Genomic DNA, 23,861 nt, shown 5'->3' on the forward strand with positions numbered 1-23,861 from the left:
CCTCCTGAGGATACCCTCAATGCCCTTGGCCACATCAGCAGGACAGACACTGAACAGGACTGGCCACGGGGGACACCGCTAGTCACCAGACACCAACTGGATGCAGTACCATTCCCCACCACTCTCTGGACATGGCCATCCTGACAGTTCTTAACCCAGCAAAGAGGGCCCCTGCCCAAGCCCTGGGCTGTCGGCTTTTCCAGGACTCTGCTGTGGGATACAGAGTCAAAGTCATTCTCTGTTCCCAGCCTGCTAGAAAACCCTGGGCTCAGTGGTTTAAGCAGGGAGCTGGGTCCCGAGGTCACTAGTTGCAACACTGTTCCCATATCCATTCTTAAGAAAATCTCCTTACTATGCATTTATAGGACAAGTTATAGAAATCACATCAGGAGACATCTCTGCCCTATCAGATCTCAGCAGAGATCCCATGTTCTTTTTCATCATGGCACATTTCCTCACAGAGAGATGTACATGTACCCCAAAGGTTCTAATGCTGGGTATCTGGACTTGGTAAAAACACTTACATTGGATGTATCCCCTGCCAACAGGCCTTATCTCGGGAAACAGAAGCCAGTACACGCATATGATACTTATTCTTCCAAAGCAGTACAAGGTTTTGCCTGATTTCAGGCTGTTGAAGAGAGGCAGGGGATGTGGCTTCCTGGCCTTGGCCCCCTACCCAGCCCTCAAGGTACAGTATCTTTATTCCTTTCTCTGAGGTCTTTTGTGCTGTTGCTGTTGTACAGCTGCAGTAGCTGTAGAAACTGAAAGTAATGTGAACAACTCTGGATGATGTAACTAAAAAAATTATGAAAGCATTTTTGATAAGTAGAATAATTTTTTAGATTGTGGCTTTCCAAGTAAATAATAATAATAAAAAGCTTTTAGGGTAGCCAGGCTCTTGCTTTTGCAAAAGCTCAAAAGAAAATTGTAACTACATTTAAACAATAAACCATTTTCAAGCAGCAAGAGCAAACATTTCTTTTATAAATCAGAAAGTAAGATGTTTCACTTTAAATATAATTTGCAATTTTTTTTTGGCTAAAATTATTCTTTACATTTCTGCCAGTTTTGAAAATGTGTCTGGTCAACCTAAAGACTTCATTCTTTTGTAGATCAGCTGCTTATAAAAGTGTTGTTTTTTCCTCACACTTACTCTTTTAACATACAAGGATGCAGTTTGTGTCCTCTTTTTATGAAAACCTAGTGAGTTCTTCTGAATCAGAAGTTATTCATTAAAAACATGAGATTTAATTAAATAGCTAAGTGACATTTCAGTTTTAATCAATAGCATTGTTAATAAATACAGAGTTGGTCTATTTGTTACCTTCTTGCTGTCACAAATTTTGCATGAGAAAAAGATGTGTCACTGGTGACAAAAGAAACAATTTTGTCATTAAGTACTAAGCATTTTTGATAGCTCTTAGTGTATATCCCACTAAGTAAACATAATTGTGAAGCATACTTTAAAGGTTTACAAATTATGTTTTCAGGTTTTAACCCTATTAGTTAAATTAAGTTTCCATAACTATCACTTGATTTCACACACAAAGAAATGCTTTGTCTAAAATTTAGTCAGCATTTACATCAGACATTATTCTCTGTTTTTTCTCCTCTGAGATAATCTCCAATTCATCCTCAGGATGGGCACAGTTGCTTCACTGCTGTTGGTAGTTTTTCTCATACTACAACATAAACCACCCTCAGGCATTCTCAGTAGTGAGACCAACAGGGGAAAAAAAAAAAAAAAAAGAGGCAGAATATTAAACAAAAATAGTATTTCATGAATTCTGATGAGCTGACTCCAGGATTTCCAGAAATAGAGTGGTGACCTTTCCACGGCTCAGCATTTTGTCTCTCGTAACAACCAGCAGCAGAGGAAGGTGTTAGTCCTCTGTATGAAGTGCTACATATTACTGCCCTTATAGAAAGAATCTTTTTTGAGACTCCAGTGCTGTGGCTACCATCAGAGAACCTGATTTAGGCATTTAGCAATAAAAAGTGTCAGCAACTGGCCACACTGACTATGGGTCTGGATTATTTAGCTCCCCTGAAGTTCAAGTCAATACCCCCACAAGCCTTTCCCAACTTCCATCCATGGAAGTGTCCAAGGTTGGATAGAGATTGGAGCAGCCTGATCCAGTGGAAGGTGTCCCCTGCCCATAGCAGGGGGCTGGAACTAGATCGTCTTTAATGTTTCTTCTAACCCAAACCATTCTATGATGCTATGATTCCCTGAGATGTGAGACAGCTCCCCTTTATGGGTATTAAGAGCTTAAAAACACTGTCTCCCTTTACAACATGCTCCTGCTCCAGTTTCTGTCAGCCTCAATGCATCCCGAGACACTTTTCTGATCCCTGTGGCAGGAAAATAACCATACAAAGCAGTTCCCTGGAGATCTTACCCTTGGTCCTGGAAATCCTGGTTGTCCCGGAGGACCGGGAGGTCCAACTTGCCCAGTGTCTCCTGGAGGTCCATGGGGACCCATCAGTCCCGGATGGCCCTTATGACCAGGTATCCCAGGATCACCTGGAGGACCCTTTTCTCCTTGAGGGCCTTTTTCTCCTTTGATGCCAGGCTCACCCTAAGTGAAAAGAAGGACATTACCACCACAGAATAAGAGGCAAACTTCTGATTTTCAAACACAGAGAAATGCTCACAGCTAAGCTGGCTAAGTTGCTGAGTACAACATCTGGTGCATTACAAATGATCCACAAATTATTCTGATGGAGAATGATTAAAGAGAGACCTGGGAGACTGGGAAACACTGGCTTCAGTTTTGAATGACCTCTGCCTCCAGGCCCTAACTCAAAATAGCTCTCTTTATTTCAACATAATGAAATAACTTGTAATCTTCTCCAACTTACCCTCTCTCCTCTGGAGCCAATTGCACCCTGTTTCCCTGGTGTGCCCTGCAACAAAATAAAGGTAAATATAAAAGAACCATCCATAATAAGAGTAAATAATGAAACATATGCCTTTGTAATGATTCCTGTGACCCCAGGAAAATTTATTTCCATGACAACCCCACAGTTTCCTGAGAGCTTTCCCTTTTGCTTTCAATTATCAACAATCTTCTTTCTTTATTAAAGAAAAATAACCAAAAAAAACCCAACAAAAAAACCCAGACAAAAAAATCCAAAACAAAAAGAAAATCAACAACCCACAAAAAAAAAAAACCAAAACAGAAAGCATGACAAGCATGTTGAGGGGATGATTCTCCCCCTCCACTTCCCTTCAGTTAGACCCCACCTGGTGTGCTGTGTCCAGCTCTGGTGCCAGAATATAAGCAAGGACATGAATCAGTTACAGCAAGTTCAGATGAGGCCACAAAGATGCTCAAAGAGCTGGAGCTCCTCTGCTGTGGATTCAGGCTGAGAGGGCAGAGATTGTTCAGCCTGAAGGAGGGAAGGTTCTGGGGGAACCTTAGAGCCCCTTCCAGTACTAAAAGGGAGTTTTTAAGAAAAATGGGGATGAACTTTTTTGTCAGGGACTGTAGAGATAGAACAAGAGTTAAATGGCTTCACAGTCAGAGAGGGTGATATTTGGTAGAAATTTTTCACTGTGAGGGTGGTGAGGCACTAGAACAAATTGTCCAGACAAGTTGTGAATTTCCCATTTCTGTAATGGTTCAAAATCAGGTTGAATGAGGTTCCAAGCAACCTGGTCTAGTGGAAGGTGTCTCTGCCCCTGGCAGGGTGGGCATAAATCGATGATATTTAAGATCCCTTCCAACCATTCTATCAAAAAAACCCAATTTGTTGCAACTGTGCTAACACCCTTGATGATTTTTTCCCTGTGACACCAATCTTATATTGAAACAATTAAGAATTTAACTTACCTCTTTTCCAGGAGGACCTTTCTCACCTGGCTCTCCCTAAGAGACACAGAAACTGGATTTAGCATTGCACTGGAGGAGTTGGAAGAAAGACTCCACCTAATAACCACAAGTCTTTCGTTGTGTTAACAAGTTTTCTTCTATATGGTAGCAGGTTTGCATGATTTATCCTTATCTTACTGCTATTGGTCATTCCTGGATAGACACATCCTGCTATTTGGAAAGAATTTTTTAGTGAATTTGCATGCCATGTTAAAATAAATAACAGGAAGTAATTTCTAACAAACCAACTGAGGGCAGATGTTTCACTCCAAGTGTGTTCCTGCTTTCAATACATTTTGTTCCTTTTTCTTACCAACAATTCCCAAAGCTTCATACACTTTATATGGCCTTGCTTAAATTAAGGAGCACCAGCATCATACGCATAAGTGTCTGAAGACGTAAGTTAAGTAAATTTTGCAAGAAGTACCAACTTGTATTACACCAGCTGGAAAAACACATACAGAGGATAAAGGAATTTTAAGCCTGCTCACCTGTCTTTCAGAACTATATTAAATAATCATAATTTGAATAAGCACCCTCATAGAATTATTTATATATATATTAATTTTTTTTTCACTTACAATGTGATGAGTACACAATACAGTTTCTATTTTAGTGTTTCAATGAAAAAAGTATCACTGCAGTCCTGAACTGCAGATAAAGCAAAATGAACATTAAACTACTTGTTCCTGAAATTCTGGCCACTTTCCCATTTCATGTACAGAAAAAAATAATCTTTCTAAGTCTGTTTGCAGGCAAAACGCATAATCATATCTATAACATGCATTCAGGTGATATTTTCCCCTGGAAACAGAGCATCTTCAGCTGTGTTAGTATCCATGCATGTATCCATGAGAAATGGAACTAATCAGAGATGTGTGATGCAAATTAGACTGCATTAAACTCACTTGAGTTTTCCTTAAGGCCACTTTAGTTTTAAATGGCCACCATGTTTGCTGCTTAAAATTAATTATCCAGAAAAATATTTCTTTCTCCTCTTTTCATCCAAAAGCTCACTTTCAAATTATAAAATAAAATACTAAAAAATACAGAAAGAAGCAAGAACCATCCCATGAAAGATTCAGCTCTGCTGGAGACACAAAAATCTTTTAAATCTCATTTTTTGTCACAACAAATCTAGAAATTAAAAAAAACCAACAAAACACCAAAAACCCAGCATTCACTTTTCCCATCCTTCCAGTGGAATTCAACATCTTTTACTCACTTTGAAAGGTCTAAAGATACTGGATTCTGAGGTTGTGATATTGTCATGGGTATAGGTTAATTATTTATTATTTTAGATCACTTTGGGAGATACATGAATGCTTTAATTGCAATGTACCTCTGTTGCTAGCAACAAAAGAATTTCCCTTTAGAATAGCGAATATCAGAAATACCTGTATTATTACTGGCACTCAGAATTTCCCTATTTAGACCATCTAAGGTTCATGCAGAGGTATAATCTGAGAACTTAAATACCCCATACTTGAATTAAGAAGACTACTGAAGCAGTCTGATTAATGTGTACATTATCAGGGCTGACTGGCAGGTACCAGCTCCATACATGAGATTGTGGTTGCTCATCCATATGAAAAATGCTATTTTTGCAGTCCAGTTTCCTTTGGAAGTAAAATTATATGGCTTCTGGATTTGTCAGATCTCCTGCTTATGCTTTTTTTTTTTAATCTAACTGAAGATGACCGTGTCCCATCTTCCTGTCTAACATTTAAAAGCAGGTAAAGAGAGGATCTAATCCATCCCCAGACATACTTACAGGTGGTCCTCGGGGTCCTATAAAGCCAGGGAGTCCTGGGCTGCCCGTTTCTCCTTTATTTCCTTTGGGACCCTTAGGACAGAAATGAAAGAGACACTAGCAGCCCTTTCCCCAGCACTTCTTTCCCAGAGCATTCATTTACAGATACTGGAACTGGGAAATTTCCCTTTAGCAGCAGGACTCCCAACACTGACAAGGAAGAACAAAGTATTTTAGAAAAGCAGGTTGCAGGCACCGTGGTTGCATTATTAATAAGCTATGCAGGGTCCCTGGGAGAAGATGAAAAGGAAGGGACAATTATGGCAGGGGGAGGAGGTGTGTTCCATGGTTGTGGTGGTGTCACATGGTTTATAAGGGGGTGTTGAGAGTGGAAATGCTGTGATGGGTGATAACGAGGAAACAGTGCAGGTGGTCGTACTGCTCAAATCAAAAAATACAACCAACAGACAGATACAGGGCTTCTCCTTTGCCTTTATTTCCAGGTTCAATTTATAAAATGTCTGTCTTTCACTTATCTCTTGTGATATTCTGTCAAACTGTCCCTTTTCCCTTGCAGATCAGGGCAGTAGAAATGACAGTTCATGATACAGTACTGTTTCAGGCACACTTCTGATGTGGTTTTAACTCTTAGTTTAACCTTTGCTTTCAGAGTTTGTTCCCTACTTTTTCGGTTCAGAACATAGCCCTTTTTCTTCTTAGAGTAAAACGCATACAAAGTGAGCACCAATGAGCCTGGCAGGCACAAAGCACATGGATTTGGGGTGTGCAACTTGCCCTGGAGACTTCAGGAGCTGGACCGTGTTTCTGTGTGTGGGCTTAAGCATGAGCAAGTGTGACTTGTGATGAGTACTGTCAGCAAATGCCTAAAGAGAAGGCTCCTGGCAGGTTTTACCTTGTGGTTACAAGTCAGCACTGGTGAAGGTGGAAAAAAAAAAAAATCACCCTTATTGTCATGATAACCTTCCTCACATCTCCTTTTTTTCAAAATAGAAATATAAAATATTGGCTTGTCACACCACACAGTGAAGGAAATTAGTGCATTTCAAAATAAATAGATTTATGTACAGCACAAGCAGACACTTCCCATAATAACCTTTATGAAAAGGAGAGGATTCATTTTAATGGCAGAGAAAGATAATGATGAGATGACTGTCTGTTCTGCTGACCAGCACTGCCTCATTGTTTCCCCTTCCTCATCCATCTGACTTTATCCTTTTTCAATCTCCTATGTTATTTTTGGACTCTAAATCCTCTGGAGCAAAGGCTGCTGTGGTGCTGTTTGTGCAGGAAGCTGTCTGGTGAGTCTCTGGGTCACATCGTATAGGTACTGTGATAACACTATGATGATTAAAATAATAATCCCAACTTGGCATTCACAAGGCATCCCAAAGCCACAGTGACCTGATAAAGACCCAGAAGGTGAAAAATCAGTGATAGGAATTGGGAATGGGTGGGTGTAATGAAAAGAAGAAAATAAGTTTGAAAGGCAAAAGCAAGGATCCATGGGGTAAGAAGCAATGGCAGAAATCCCAGGAAGGTAAAAAGAGCTTATGTCAAGGACAAAAAGCCTGTGGCACATATTTTTTGATGCAGAAAGGCTGTCAGACTGCAGCACCCTGTCCTACCTCCCCACACAAAAAGGCGTTATTTGCTTCTCTGAGACATCCCTGCAGATGCTTGATCAGGGCACAAGTCAGTGGTGAGGCTGGGCTGGTTTTATGGCTTTGCAAGAGTCACAAAGAGTGAAGTCCTGCTGCAGCTTTTCACATTCCTCCTGCTCTGCTTTTGTTTCCCTATTAATGCAACAGTCCAGCAAGCTGTACTGTCTCCATGGGCAAAGAGAGGGAAGAGCCCTGCATTGTGATAGATGCTACTGGGCACAAGGGAATATTTTCATGGATTTGCTGAATTCTGGACGACTTTCAGCAGAATAGAGGAAAAAACACAAAAAAACAAGCAAACCACCAGCTCCGCACTGTCCTTCTAACAGCTCTTCATTTCCAAGCTGTTCTTCCCCACAGGATGGCCTCAGGGGAGTTTCATTATGCTTCCTGATCCTGGTTTACTGCCCGCTGTCTGCTCTTCCCCCAATTGCCTGTGAGGATTTTTCTGCTGCCACTATTCCTCAATGGCAGCCTGCCAACTCCCTCAGGCCCTCTCCTTCCTTGTGACAACTCTCTGCTGGCTGCACGCTCTCTGCTTGGCAAAATTAAACCTACTGGTGAAGACGAGGCATGCCAATCTTTTTGCCATGCTAGGCAATCAATCATTTCCATTTACTGTGAAAACTTAACTTTCACTGGGAACAGTGATGACCCAACTAGCATCTCAATTCCAGGAACGTAGCCAAGCCCCCTTCAAACTTGTGGCCAGACAGTGATTTTCAGATTACCCTTCTTCAGCCATGGAAACCTCAACACACAAACCAGCTACAGATAATCCACTCCTCCTACATTTTATCAGTCACCTCTCCTGGATGCATGAGTTTCCCTTTGTGGTACTTACTGGGATACCAGCTGGGCCAGGTTCTCCTGCAGATCCAGGCACTCCATTCTTGCCCTGTGTCAAAAGAAAAAAATTCCAGAGAAGTCCCACAAAACTCCATAAATCATTTCAAAACCCTACCAATTCACAGGAATGTCCCACAAAATCTCCACCAATTCCCAGAACATCCCATAAAAATCCCTAAATCTTCTGAAAACTCGACCAAATTCTACAAACGCCTCATAAAATCACCACAGTTTCCCACAAAATTCAAGAAAAAACACCACAAAATTCCCAAAATCTTTTCAAAATACCACAAAATTCTTGAAAAGCCCCACCAAATTCCAGAAACATCCCACAAAATGTCCTCAATATCCAACAAAATCCAAAAAAAATCCCACAAAATTCCCTAAATTTTCTCAAAACACGGCCAAAATCCACAAAAATCCCACAGAATCTCCACAAATTCCCACAGAATACATGAAAAATCCCTGATAATTCGTCAGTTCTCTACAGAATCTCACCAAATTCCAGAAAAGTCCCTCAAAGTTTCACAGACATCCCACAAAATCTCCCCAATATCCAACAAAATTCCAGGGAAAATCCCACTAAATTCCCTAAACCTTCTCAAAACACGACCAAATTCTAGAAAAATATCCCACCAAATCTCCACAAATTCCCACAAAATTCATGAAAAATCCCTCAAGATCCCTAAATCGCCTCAATATCCCACAAAATCCCACAAAAATCACACAAAACCTCCACAAGATTCCACAAAATCTAAGAAAAATTCCTCAAAATTCTTCAAGTCTTCCCAAAACCACACAAAGTCCTTGAAAAGGCCCACCAAATTCCAGTAAAATCCCACAGAATCTACACAAATTCCCACAAAATCTAAAACAAATTCCTCAAAATTCTTCAAGTCTCCTCAGAATCCCACACAATTCCAGAAAAAACACACAAAATTCCAGAGAAGTCCCACAAAATTCCCTAAATAATTTCAAAACCCTTCCAGTTCACAGGAATGTCCCACAAAATCTCCACCAATTCCCAGAACATCCCACAAAAATCTCACAAAAATCCCTAACACTTCTGAAAACTCGACCAAATTCCAGAAACGCCCCATAAAATCAGCACAGTTTCCCACAAAATTCAAGAAAAAACACCACAAAATTCCCTAAATCTTTTCAAAATACCACAAAATTCTTGAAAAGCCCCACCAAATTCCAGAAACATCCCACAAAATGTCCTCAATACCCCACAAAATCCCAGAAAAATCACACAAAATTCCCTAAATCTTCTCAAAACACGGCCAAAATCCACAAAAATCCCACCAAATCTCCACAAATTCCCACAGAATACATGAAAAATCCCTGATCATTCGTCAGTTCTCTACAGAATCTCACCAAATTCCAGAAAAGTCCCTCAAAGTTCCACAAACATCCCACAAAATCTCCTCAATATCCAACAAAATTCCAGGAAAAATCCCACCAAATTCCCTAAACCTTCTCAAAACACAACCAAATTCTAGAAAAATATCCCACCAAATGCGGAACGCTTCTTGCGCTTCCATTCTCAGAGCTCCTGAGTTAAGCACTCTGTGACTCTTGGTGAGAATACCAGCAGAAAGCATTTCCACTGCATCCGGCAGGGAGAAACTGTACCTGCAGAACACATTTGTCAGGAGCTTGCACCTGCAGCTTATGCACACACAGACATGCTGCACGTTCAAATGGCCAAGCTCTTTCTGAAGCAACCTGAAAGCTGCTGTCAGAAAGCTGTGCTTCTTATCCGATCGAAGCAGCAGCACGCGCATTGGAGTTTGGCAAGCACTAAAGAGCTGCAGAAGAGCTTTGCTTAGCAAAATGGGCCAAGAAAAAGCATTTGCTTCATGGATCTTTGTCGTCGCCTGGAAACAGGTAGCAGCATATGGAAGGGGGTTGTACACGTGGTTTCTTGCCTCGCTTCTCTGCACTTGCAGGGGCTCCCCCCGCCCACCCCGGGCTGAGCTCTGCGGCAGTGCTGCCGCATTGTGGGCACAGAGCGGTACTGCAGCTGTGCTCCGAGCCGGGCGGGGCCTGGCCGAGCGGGGCCGAGCAGCGGCGAGCCGAGCCGAAGCGGGCGGGGCCGAACCGAGCCGAAGCGGGCCAGAAAGAGCCGAGCCGAAGCGGGCCGGAAAGAGTCGAACCGAGCCGAGCCGCGTCGGGCCTCCCCCCCCCCCCCCCCCGCCGGAGCCGGCCGGGAGGACCGCGGCAGAGGCGTTAACTCCAATGCCTGCCGCCGCAGGCGCGGCCGCCACCCAGCTACGGAGCCGCTGAGTCTCGCCGCCATCGTCCTCGCCCCGGGAAAGGCGGCGGAAAATCGGGCGGAATGCTCGGAGTCGGTCGGCGTCGGCAGGTTTTTCGTTCAGGCATATAAGTAAGACAGACGCGCTGAGAGCAGCGGGGGCCTTAATTGTGCCATAACAAAGATGGCCGCTCTGCCGGAAGTGGCTTCAGCCACAGCAAAGATGGCGGCAAGGAAGGGCGGAAGTTACGTCACGCCACGCAGAAGATGGCTGCCAGGTCGTGGCCGGCTTGTCCTTCCAAGGATGGCGGCCAAAAAGGCGGGAAAATGGAAGGACCCCGGGCAGTGGGTGCGTGAATTCGACTGCCTGACAAACACCCCGGCGTCGACGCCGCCCCGTCGCAATTTTCCGCGGCTGCTCCAGCCGTGCGGACACGGGCTGTGCGTTCGGCGGCACCGGGGCCGGGCGCGAGCCGGTCGGGCGCCGACAGGCAGCGGTGACGACGCCGCACTCTGCCGGGGTCCTTGACGCGGCCGCTTTTTCGGGCTTCTGGCACTCGCGACGACCCGTACCATGCTGCCACTTCTCTCACTTGGTTCCCCTATTTATTTAAAAGCTTGGCATTTAAATGAATAATATAGAAATGAAAATATACAAATCTATACTAAAGAAATGTATATAGGGTGATAGATAGGGAGATATATAGATAGGAAATAGATAGATAGATAGATAGATAGATAGATAGATAGATAGATAGATAGATAGATGGATAGATAGATCTTCTCAAAACACGACAAAATTCTAGAAAAAAATCCCACCAAATCTCCACAAATTCCCACAAAATACATGTAAAATCCCCCAAGATCCCTAAATCCCCTCAATATCCCACAAAATTCCACAAAAATCACACAAAACCTCCACAAGTTTCCACAAAATCTAAGGAAACTTCCTCAAAATTCTTCAAGTCTCCTCCAAACCACACAAAGTCCTTGAAAAGGCCCACAAAATTCTAGAAAAATACCACCAAATTCCCTAAATCTTTTCAAAATACCACAAAATTCAAGAAAAGCCCCACCAAATTCCAGAAACATCCCACAAAATGACCTAAATCATGCCAAAACTCTACCAAATTCCACAAAAATCCCACAGAATCTCCACAAATTCACACAAAATACATGAAAAATCCCTCAAGATCCCTAAATCCCCTCAATATCCCAAAAAATTCCACAAAAATCACACAAAACCTCCACAAGTTTCTACAAAATCTAAGGAAACTTCCTCAAAATTCTTCAAGTCTCCTCCAAACCACACAAAGTCCTTGAAAAGGCCTATAGAATTTCAGAAAAATCCCACCAAATTCCCTAAATCTTCTCAAAACACGAACAAATTCTGGAAAAAAATCCCACCAAATCTCCACAAATTGCCACAAAATACATGTAAAATCCGCCAAGATCCCTAAATCCCCTCAATATCCCACAAAATTCCACAAAAATCACACAAAACCTCCACAAGTTTCCACAAAATCTAAGGAAACTTCCTCAAAATTCTTCAAGTCTCCTCCAAACCACACAAAGTCCTTGAAAAGGCCCACAAAATTCTAGAAAAATACCACCAAATTCCCTAAATCTTTTCAAAATACCACAAAATTCTTGAAAAGACCCACCAAATTCCAGAAACATCCCACAAAATGACCTAAATCATTCCAAAACTCTACCAAATTCCACAAAAATCCCACAGAATCTCCACAAATTCACACAAAATACATGAAAAATCCCTCAAGATCCCTAAATCGCCTCAATATCCCACAAAATCCCACAAAAATCACCCAAAACCTCCACAAGTTTCCACAAAATCTAAGAAAAATTCCTCAAAATACTTCAAGTCTCCTCCGAATCCCACACAATTCCATAAAAACCCCACAAAATTCCAGAGAAATCCCACAAAATTCCCTAAATCATTTCAAAACCCTACCAATTCACAGGAATGTCCCACAAAATCTCCACCGATTCCCAGAAAATCCCACCAAAATCCCACAAAAATCCCTAAATCTTCTGAAAACTCGACCAAATTCCAGAAACGCCCCATAAAATCACCACAGTTTCCCACAAAATTCAAGAAAAACACCACAAAATTCCCTAAATCTTTTCAAAATACCACAAAATTCTTGAAAAGCCCCACCAAATTCCAGAAATATCCCACAAAATGACCTAAATCATTCCAAAACTCTACCAAATTCCACAAAAACCCCACAGAATCTCCACAAATTCCCAAAAAATACATGAAAAATCCCTGATAATTTGTCAATTCTCTGCAGAATCCCACAAAATTCCAGAAAAGTCCCTCAAAGTTCCAAAAACATCCCTCAAAATCTCCCCAAAATCCAACAAAATTCCAGAGAAATCCCACCAAATTCCCTAAATCTTCTCAAAACACGACAAAATTCTAGAAAAAAATCCCACCAAATCTCCACAAATTCCCAAAAAATACATGTAAAAGCCCTCAAGATCCCTAAATCCCCTCAATATCCCACAAAATTCCACAAAAATCACACAAAACCTCCACAAGTTTCCACAAAATCTACGAAAACTTCCTCAAAATTCTTCAAGTCTCCTCCAAACCACACAAAGTCCTTGAAAAGGCCCACAGAATTCCAGAAAAATCCCACTAAATTCCCTAAATCTTCTCAAAACATGACCAAATTCTGGAAAAAAATCCCACCAAATCTCCACAAATTCCCACAAAATACATGTAAAATCCGCCAAGATCCCTAAATCCCCTCAATATCCCACAAAATTCCACAAAAATCACACAAAACCTCCACAAGTTTCCACAAAATCTAAGGAAACTTCCTCAAAATTCTTCAAGTCTCCTCCAAACCACACAAAGTCCTTGAAAAGGCCCACAAAATTCTAGAAAAATACCACCAAATTCCCTAAATCTTTTCAAAATACCACAAAATTCAAGAAAAGCCCCACCAAATTCCAGAAACATCCCACAAAATGACCTAAATCATGCCAAAACTCTACCAAATTCCACAAAAATCCCACAGAATCTCCACAAATTCACACAAAATACATGAAAAATCCCTCAAGATCCCTAAATCCCCTCAATATCCCAAAAAATTCCACAAAAATCACACAAAACCTCCACAAGTTTCTACAAAATCTAAGGAAACTTCCTCAAAATTCTTCAAGTCTCCTCCAAACCACACAAAGTCCTTGAAAAGGCCTATAGAATTTCAGAAAAATCCCACCAAATTCCCTAAATCTTCTCAAAACACGAACAAATTCTGGAAAAAAATCCCACCAAATCTCCACAAATTGCCACAAAATACATGTAAAATCCGCCAAGATCCCTAAATCCCCTCAATATCCCACAAAATTCCACAAAAATTACACAAAACCTCCACAAGTTTCCACAAAATCTAAGGAAACTTCCTCAAAATTCTTCAAGTCTCCTCCAAACCACACAAAGTCCTTGAAAAGGCCCACAAAATTCTAGAAAAATACCACAAAATTCCCTAAATCTTTTCAAAATACCACAAAATTCTTGAAAAGACCCACCAAATTCCAGAAACATCCCACAAAATGACCTAAATCATTCCAAAACTCTACCAAATTCCACAAAAATCCCACAGAATCTCCACAAATTCACACAAAATACATGAAAAATCCCTCAAGATCCCTAAATCGCCTCAATATCCCACAAAATCCCACAAAAATCACCCAAAACATCCACAAGTTTCCACAAAATCTAAGAAAAATTCCTCAAAATACTTCAAGTCTCCTCCGAATCCCACACAATTCCATAAAAACCCCACAAAATTCCAGAGAAATCCCACAAAATTCCCTAAATCATTTCAAAACCCTACCAATTCACAGGAATGTCCCACAAAATCTCCAGCGATTCCCAGAAAATCCCACCAAAATCCCACAAAAATCCCTAAATCTTCTGAAAACTCGACCAAATTCCAGAAACGCCCCATAAAATCACCACAGTTTCCCACAAAATTCAAGAAAAACACCACAAAATTCCCTAAATCTTTTCAAAATACCACAAAATTCTTGAAAAGCCCCACCAAATTCCAGAAATATCCCACAAAATGACCTAAATCATTCCAAAACTCTACCAAATTCCACAAAAACCCCACAGAATCTCCACAAATTCCCAAAAAATACATGAAAAATCCCTGATAATTTGTCAATTCTCTGCAGAATCCCACAAAATTCCAGAAAAGTCCCTCAAAGTTCCAAAAACATCCCTCAAAATCTCCCCAAAATCCAACAAAATTCCAGAGAAATCCCACCAAATTCCCTAAATCTTCTCAAAACACGACAAAATTCTAGAAAAAAATCCCACCAAATCTCCACAAATTCCCAAAAAATACATGTAAAAGCCCTCAAGATCCCTAAATCCCCTCAATATCCCACAAAATTCCACAAAAATCACACAAAACCTCCACAAGTTTCCACAAAATCTACGAAAACTTCCTCAAAATCCTTCAAGTCTCCTCCAAACCACACAAAGTCCTTGAAAAGGCCCACAGAATTCCAGAAAAATCCCACTAAATTCCCTAAATCTTCTCAAAACATGACCAAATTCTGGAAAAAAATCCCACCAAATCTCCACAAATTCCCACAAAATACATGTAAAATCCGCCAAGATCCCTAAATCCCCTCAATATCCCACAAAATTCCACAAAAATCACACAAAACCTCCACAAGTTTCCACAAAATCTAAGGAAACTTCCTCAAAATTCTTCAAGTCTCCTCCAAACCACACAAAGTCCTTGAAAAGGCCCACAAAATTCTAGAAAAATACCACCAAATTCCCTAAATCTTTTCAAAATACCACAAAATTCAAGAAAAGCCCCACCAAATTCCAGAAACATCCCACAAAATGACCTAAATCATGCCAAAACTCTACCAAATTCCACAAAAATCCCACAGAATCTCCACAAATTCACACAAAATACATGAAAAATCCCTCAAGATCCCTAAATCCCCTCAATATCCCAAAAAATTCCACAAAAATCACACAAAACCTCCACAAGTTTCTACAAAATCTAAGGAAACTTCCTCAAAATTCTTCAAGTCTCCTCCAAACCACACAAAGTCCTTGAAAAGGCCTATAGAATTTCAGAAAAATCCCACCAAATTCCCTAAATCTTCTCAAAACACGAACAAATTCTGGAAAAAAATCCCACCAAATCTCCACAAATTGCCACAAAATACATGTAAAATCCGCCAAGATCCCTAAATCCCCTCAATATCCCACAAAATTCCACAAAAATCACACAAAACCTCCACAAGTTTCCACAAAATCTAAGGAAACTTCCTCAAAATTCTTCAAGTCTCCTCCAAACCACACAAAGTCCTTGAAAAGGCCCACAAAATTCTAGAAAAATACCACCAAATTCCCTAAATCTTTTCAAAATACCACAAAATTCTTGAAAAGACCCACCAAATTCCAGAAACATCCCACAAAATGACCTAAATCATTCCAAAACTCTACCAAATTCCACAAAAATCCCACAGAATCTCCACAAATTCACACAAAATACATGAAAAATCCCTCAAGATCCCTAAATCGCCTCAATATCCCACAAAATCCCACAAAAATCACCCAAAACCTCCACAAGTTTCCACAAAATCTAAGAAAAATTCCTCAAAATACTTCAAGTCTCCTCCGAATCCCACACAATTCCATAAAAACCCCACAAAATTCCAGAGAAATCCCACAAAATTCCCTAAATCATTTCAAAACCCTACCAATTCACAGGAATGTCCCACAAAATCTCCAGCGATTCCCAGAAAATCCCACCAAAATCCCACAAAAATCCCTAAATCTTCTGAAAACTCGACCAAATTCCAGAAACGCCCCATAAAATCACCACAGTTTCCCACAAAATTCAAGAAAAACACCACAAAATTCCCTAAATCTTTTCAAAATACCACAAAATTCTTGAAAAGCCCCACCAAATTCCAGAAATATCCCACAAAATGACCTAAATCATTCCAAAACTCTACCAAATTCCACAAAAACCCCACAGAATCTCCACAAATTCCCAAAAAATACATGAAAAATCCCTGATAATTTGTCAATTCTCTGCAGAATCCCACAAAATTCCAGAAAAGTCCCTCAAAGTTCCAAAAACATCCCTCAAAATCTCCCCAAAATCCAACAAAATTCCAGAGAAATCCCACCAAATTCCCTAAATCTTCTCAAAACACGACAAAATTCTAGAAAAAAATCCCACCAAATCTCCACAAATTCCCAAAAAATACATGTAAAAGCCCTCAAGATCCCTAAATCCCCTCAATATCCCACAAAATTCCACAAAAATCACACAAAACCTCCACAAGTTTCCACAAAATCTACGAAAACTTCCTCAAAATTCTTCAAGTCTCCTCCAAACCACACAAAGTCCTTGAAAAGGCCCACAGAATTCCAGAAAAATCCCACTAAATTCCCTAAATCTTCTCAAAACACGACCAAATTCTGGAAAAAAATCCCACCAAATCTCCACAAATTCCCACAAAATACATGTAAAATCCGCCAAGATCCCTAAATCCCCTCAATATCCCAAAAAATTCCACAAAAATCACACAAAACCTCCACAAGTTTCCACAAAATCTAAGGAAACTTCCTCAAAATTCTTCAAGTCTCCTCCAAACCACACAAAGTCCTTGAAAAGGCCTATAGAATTCCAGAAAAATCCCACCAAATTCCCTAAATCTTCTCAAAACACGACCAAATTCTGGAAAAAAATCCCACCAAATCTCCACAAATTGCCACAAAATACATGTAAAATCCCCCAAGATCTCTAAATCCCCTCAATATCCCACAAAATTCCACAAAAATCACACAAAACCTCCACAAGTTTCCACAAAATCTAAGGAAACTTCCTCAAAATTCTTCAAGTCTCCTCCAAACCACACAAAGTCCTTGAAAAGGCCCACAAAATTCTAGAAAAATACCACCAAATTCCCTAAATCTTTTCAAAATACCACAAAATTCTTGAAAAGCCCCACCAAATTCCAGAAACATCCCACAAAATGACCTAAATCATTCCAAAACTCTACCAAATTCCACAAAAATCCCACAGAATCTCCACAAATTCACACAAAATACATGAAAAATCCCTCAAGATCCCTAAATCTCCAAAATTTCCTACAAAATTCCTCAAAAATCACACAAATCCTCCACAAGTTTCCACAAAATCTAAGAAAACTTCCTCAAAATTCTTCAAGTCTCCTCAAAACCACACAAAGTCCTTGAAAAGGCCCACCAAATTCCAGAAACATCCCACAGAATCTCCACAAATTCCCACAAAATCTAAAACAAATTCCTCATAATTCTTCAAGTCTGTTCAGAATCCCACAGAATTCCAGAAAAATCCCCACAAAATTCCAGAGAAGTCCCACAAAATTCCCTAAATCATTTCAAAACCCTACCAATTCACAGGAATGTCCCACAAAATCTCCACCGATTCCCAGAAAATCCCAACAAAATCCCACAAAAATCCCTAAATCTTCTGAAAACTCAACCAAATTCCAGAAACGCCCCATAAAATCACCACAGTTTCCCACAAAATTCAAGAAAAACACCACCAAATTCCCTAAATCTTTTCAAAATACCACAAAATTCAAGAAAAGCCCCACCAAATTCCAGAAATATCCCACAAAATGACCTAAATCATTCCAAAACTCTACCAAATTCCACAAAAACCCCACAGAATCTCCACAAATTCCCAAAAAATACATGAAAAATCCCTGATAATTTGTCAATTCTCTGCAGAATCCCACAAAATTCCAGAAAAGTCCCTCAAAGTCCCACAAACATCCCTCAAAATCTCCCCAAAATCCAACAAAATTCCAGAGAAATCCCACCAAATTCCCTAAATCTTCTCAAAACACGACCAAATTCTAGAAAAAAATCCCACCAAATCTCCACAAATTCCCACAAAATACATGTAAAAGCCCTCAAGATCCCTAAATCCCCTCAATATCCCACAAAATTCCACAAAAATCACACAAAACCTCCACAAGTTTCCACAAAATCTACGAAAACTTCCTCAAAATTCTTCAAGTCTCCTCCAAACCACACAAAGTCCTTGAAAAGGCCCACAGAATTCCAGAAAAATCCCACTAAATTCCCTAAATCTTCTCAAAACACGACCAAATTCTGGAAAAAAATCCCACCAAATCTCCACAAATTCCCACAAAATACATGTAAAATCCGCCAAGATCCCTAAATCCCCTCAATATCCCAAAAAATTCCACAAAAATCACACAAAACCTCCACAAGTTTCCACAAAATCTAAGGAAACTTCCTCAAAATTCTTCAAGTCTCCTCCAAACCACACAAAGTCCTTGAAAAGGCCCACAGAATTCCAGAAAAATCCCACCAAATTCCCTAAATCTTCTCAAAACACGACCAAATTCTGGAAAAAAATCCCACCAAATCTCCACAAATTCCCACAAAATACATGTAAAATCCCCCAAGATCTCTAAATCCCCTCAATATCCCACAAAATTCCACAAAAATCACACAAAACCTCCACAAGTTTCCACAAAATCTAAGGAAACTTCCTCAAAATTCTTCAAGTCTCCTCCAAACCACACAAAGTCCTTGAAAAGGTCCACAAAATTCTAGAAAAATACCACCAAATTCCCTAAATCTTTTCAAAATACCACAAAATTCAAGAAAAGCCCCACCAAATTCCAGAAACATCCCACAAAATGACCTAAATCATTCCAAAACTCTACCAAATTCCACAAAAATCCCACAGAATCTCCACAAATTCACACAAAATACATGAAAAATCCCTCAAGATCCCTAAATCTCCAAAATTTCCTACAAAATTCCTCAAAAATCACACAAATCCTCCACAAGTTTCCACAAAATCTAAGAAAACTTCCTCAAAATTCTTCAAGTCTCCTCAAAACCACACAAAGTCCTTGAAAAGGCCCACCAAATTCCAGAAACATCCCACAGAATCTCCACAAATTCCCACAAAATCTAAAACAAATTCCTCATAATTCTTCAAGTCTGTTCAGAATCCCACAGAATTCCAGAAAAATCCCCACAAAATTCCAGAGAAGTCCCACAAAATTCCCTAAATCATTTCAAAACCCTACCAATTCACAGGAATGTCCCACAAAATCTCCACCGATTCCCAGAAAATCCCAACAAAATCCCACAAAAATCCCTAAATCTTCTGAAAACTCAACCAAATTCCAGAAACGCCCCATAAAATCACCACAGTTTCCCACAAAATTCAAGAAAAACACCACAAAATTCCCTAAATCTTTTCAAAATACCACAAAATTCTTGAAAAGCCCCACCAAATTCCAGAAATATCCCACAAAATGACCTAAATCATTCCAAAACTCTACCAAATTCCACAAAAACCCCACAGAATCTCCACAAATTCCCAAAAAATACATGAAAAATCCCTGATAATTTGTCAATTCTCTGCAGAATCCCACAAAATTCCAGAAAAGTCCCTCAAAGTCCCACAAACATCCCTCAAAATCTCCCCAAAATCCAACAAAATTCCAGAGAAATCCCACCAAATTCCCTAAATCTTCTCAAAACACGACCAAATTCTAGAAAAAAATCCCACCAAATCTCCACAAATTCCCACAAAATACATGTAAAAGCCCTCAAGATCCCTAAATCCCCTCAATATCCCACAAAATTCCACAAAAATCACACAAAACCTCCACAAGTTTCCACAAAATCTAAGGAAACTTCCTCAAAATTCTTCAAGTCTCCTCCAAACCACACAAAGTCCTTGAAAAGGCCCACAAAATTCTAGAAAAATACCACCAAATTCCCTAAATCTTTTCAAAATACCACAAAATTCTTGAAAAGCCCCACCAAATTCCAGAAATATCCCACAAAATGACCTAAATCATTCCAAAACTCTACCAAATTCCACAAAAACCCCACAGAATCTCCACAAATTCCCAAAAAATACATGAAAAATCCCTGATAATTTGTCAATTCTCTGCAGAATCCCACAAAATTCCAGAAAAGTCCCTCAAAGTCCCACAAACATCCCTCAAAATCTCCCCAAAATCCAACAAAATTCCAGAGAAATCCCACCAAATTCCCTAAATCTTCTCAAAACAGGACCAAATTCTAGAAAAATATCCCACCAAATCTCCACAAATTCCCACAAAATACATGTAAAAGCCCTCAAGATCCCTAAATTCCCTCAATATCCCACAAAATTCCACAAAAATCACACAAAACCTGCACAAGTTTCCACATAATCTACGAAAACTTCCTCAAAATTCTTCAAGTCTCCTCCAAACCACACAAAGTCCTTGAAAAGGCCCACAGAATTCCAGAAAAATCCCACTAAATTCCCTAAATCTTCTCAAAACACGACCAAATTCTGGAAAAAAATCCCACCAAATCTCCACAAATTCCCACAAAATACATGTAAAATCCCCCAAGATCCCTAAATCCCCTCAATATCCCAAAAAATTCCACAAAAATCACACAAAACCTCCACAAGTTTCCACAAAATCTAAGGAAACTTCCTCAAAATTCTTCAAGTCTCCTCCAAACCACACAAAGTCCTTGAAAAGGCCCACAAAATTCTAGAAAAATACCACCAAATTCCCTAAATCTTTTCAAAATACCACAAAATTCAAGAAAAGCCCCACCAAATTCCAGAAACATCCCACAAAATGACCTAAATCATTCCAAAACTCTACCAAATTCCACAAAAATCCCACAGAATCTCCACAAATTCACACAAAATACATGAGAAATCCCTCAAGATCCCTAAATCTCCAAAATTTCCTACAAAATTCCTCAAAAATCACACAAATCCTCCACAAGTTTCCACAAAATCTAAAAAAATTCCTCAAAATTCTTCAAGTCTCCTCAAAACCACACAAAGTCCTTGAAAAGGCCCACCAAATTCCAGAAAAGACCCACAGAATCTCCACAAATTCCCACAAAATCTAAAACAAATTCCTCATAATTCTTCAAGTCTGTTCAGAATCCCACAGAATTCCAGAAAAATCCCCACAAAATTCCAGAGAAGTCCCACAAAATTCCCTAAATCATTTCAAAACCCTACCAATTCACAGGAATGTCCCACAAAATCTCCACCGATTCCCAGAAAATCCCAACAAAATCCCACAAAAATCCCTAAATCTTCTGAAAACTCAACCAAATTCCAGAAACGCCCCCTAAAATCACCACAGTTTCCCACAAAATTCAAGAAAAACACCACCAAATTCCCTAAATCTTTTCAAAATACCACAAAATTCTTGAAAAGCCCCACCAAATTCCAGAAATATCCCACAAAATGACCTAAATCATTCCAAAACTCTACCAAATTCCACAAAAACCCCACAGAATCTCCACAAATTCCCAAAAAATACATGAAAAATCCCTGATAATTTGTCAATTCTCTGCAGAATCCCACAAAATTCCAGAAAAGTCCCTCAAAGTCCCACAAACATCCCTCAAAATCTCCCCAAAATCCAACAAAATTCCAGAGAAATCCCACCAAATTCCCTAAATCTTCTCAAAACAGGACCAAATTCTAGAAAAATATCCCACCAAATCTCCACAAATTCCCACAAAATACATGTAAAAGCCCTCAAGATCCCTAAATTCCCTCAATATCCCACAAAATTCCACCAAAATCACACAAAACCTGCACAAGTTTCCACATAATCTACGAAAACTTCCTCAAAATTCTTCAAGTCTCCTCCAAACCACACAAAGTCCTTGAAAAGGCCCACAGAATTCCAGAAAAATCCCACTAAATTCCCTAAATCTTCTCAAAACACGACCAAATTCTGGAAAAAAATCCCACCAAATCTCCACAAATTCCCACAAAATACATGTAAAATCCCCCAAGATCCCTAAATCCCCTCAATATCCCAAAAAATTCCACAAAAATCACACAAAACCTCCACAAGTTTCCACAAAATCTAAGGAAACTTCCTCAAAATTCTTCAAGTCTCCTCCAAACCACACAAAGTCCTCGAAAAGGCCCACAAAATTCTAGAAAAATACCACCAAATTCCCTAAATCTTTTCAAAATACCACAAAATTCAAGAAAAGCCCCACCAAATTCCAGAAACATCCCACAAAATGACCTAAATCATTCCAAAACTCTACCAAATTCCACAAAAATCCCACAGAATCTCCACAAATTCACACAAAATACATGAAAAATCCCTCAAGATCCCTAAATCTCCAAAATTTCCAACAAAATTCCTCAAAAATCACACAAATCCTCCACAAGTTTCCACAAAATCTAAAAAAATTCCTCAAAATTCTTCAAGTCTCCTCAAAACCACACAAAGTCCTTGAAAAGGCCCACCAAATTCCAGAAAAGACCCACAGAATCTCCACAAATTCCCACAAAATCTAAAACAAATTCCTCAAAATTCTTCAAGTCTGTTCAGAATCCCACAGAATTCCAGAAAAATCCCCACAAAATTCCAGAGAAGTCCCACAAAATTCCCTAAATCATTTCAAAACCCTACCAATTCACAGGAATGTCCCACAAAATCTCCACCGATTCCCAGAAAATCCCAACAAAATCCCACAAAAATCCCTAAATCTTCTGAAAACTCGACCAAATTCCAGAAACGCCCCCTAAAATCACCACAGTTTCCCACAAAATTCAAGAAAAACACCACAAAATTCCCTAAATCTTTTCAAAATACCACAAAATTCTTGAAAAGCCCCACCAAATTCCAGAAATATCCCACAAAATGACCTAAATCATTCCAAAACTCTACCAAATTCCACAAAAACCCCACAGAATCTCCACAAATTCCCAAAAAATACATGAAAAATCCCTGATAATTTGTCAATTCTCTGCAGAATCCCACAAAATTCCAGAAAAGTCCCTCAAAGTCCCACAAACATCCCTCAAAATCTCCCCAAAATCCAACAAACTTCCAGAGAAATCCCACCAAATTCCCTAAATCTTCTCAAAACACGACAAAATTCTAGAAAAAAATCCCACCAAATCTCCACAAATTCCCACAAAATACATGTAAAAGCCCTCAAGATCCCTAAATCCCCTCAATATCCCACAAAATTCCACAAAAATCACACAAAACCTCCAAAAGTTTCCACAAAATCTACGAAAACATCCTCAAAATTCTTCAAGTCTCCTCCAAACCACACAAAGTCCTTGAAAAGGCCCACAGAATTCCAGAAAAATCCCACCAAATTCCCTAAATCTTCTCAAAACACGACCAAATTCTGGAAAAAAATCCCACCAAATCTCCACAAATTCCCACAAAATACATGTAAAATCCCCCAAGATCCCTAAATCCCCTCAATATCCCACAAAATTCCACAAAAATCACACAAAACCTCCACAAGTTTCCACAAAATCTAAGGAAACTTCCTCAAAATTCTTCAAGTCTCCTCC

At 39.7% G+C, this 23,861-nt stretch overlaps 2 protein-coding genes across 2 annotated transcripts in view; both read right to left on the bottom strand.

The window, feature by feature from the left end:
• LOC147653218 (uncharacterized) overlaps window positions 1–23,861 on the bottom strand; it is a 743,504-nt gene that overhangs the window by 112,624 nt on the left and 607,019 nt on the right. The window lies entirely within an intron of this gene.
• On the bottom strand, window positions 1,256–11,001 carry LOC147653220 (uncharacterized). Its single transcript, XM_086890446.1, has 8 exons — window positions 10,993–11,001; window positions 10,686–10,696; window positions 9,684–10,631; window positions 8,161–8,214; window positions 5,656–5,727; window positions 3,843–3,878; window positions 2,869–2,913; window positions 1,256–2,585 (listed from the first exon to the last, which is right to left on the bottom strand). Exons 1-5 carry the CDS (start codon window positions 10,999–11,001, stop codon window positions 5,673–5,675), a joined length of 1,077 nt encoding a protein of 358 aa, XP_086746572.1. The 3' UTR covers window positions 1,256–2,585; window positions 2,869–2,913; window positions 3,843–3,878; window positions 5,656–5,672.

This window comes from Cyanistes caeruleus, chromosome 5 (assembly GCF_971803275.1).
Source record: "Cyanistes caeruleus chromosome 5, bCyaCae1.hap1.1, whole genome shotgun sequence".
NCBI classification, from domain to species: domain Eukaryota; kingdom Metazoa; phylum Chordata; class Aves; order Passeriformes; family Paridae; genus Cyanistes; species Cyanistes caeruleus.

Bases quoted from the DNA above. Each gene is read 5' to 3' on its own strand.
- LOC147653220 (XM_086890446.1), bottom strand. The intron at 8,215-9,683 runs GTGGGATATTTT...CTTTTGACACAG, and splicing joins CAAGAAGCGTTCCGCATTTG to GGCAAGAATGGAGTGCCTGG. The intron at 5,728-8,160 runs GTAAGTACCACA...TTCTGTCCTAAG, and splicing joins CTGGCCCAGCTGGTATCCCA to GGTCCCAAAGGAAATAAAGG.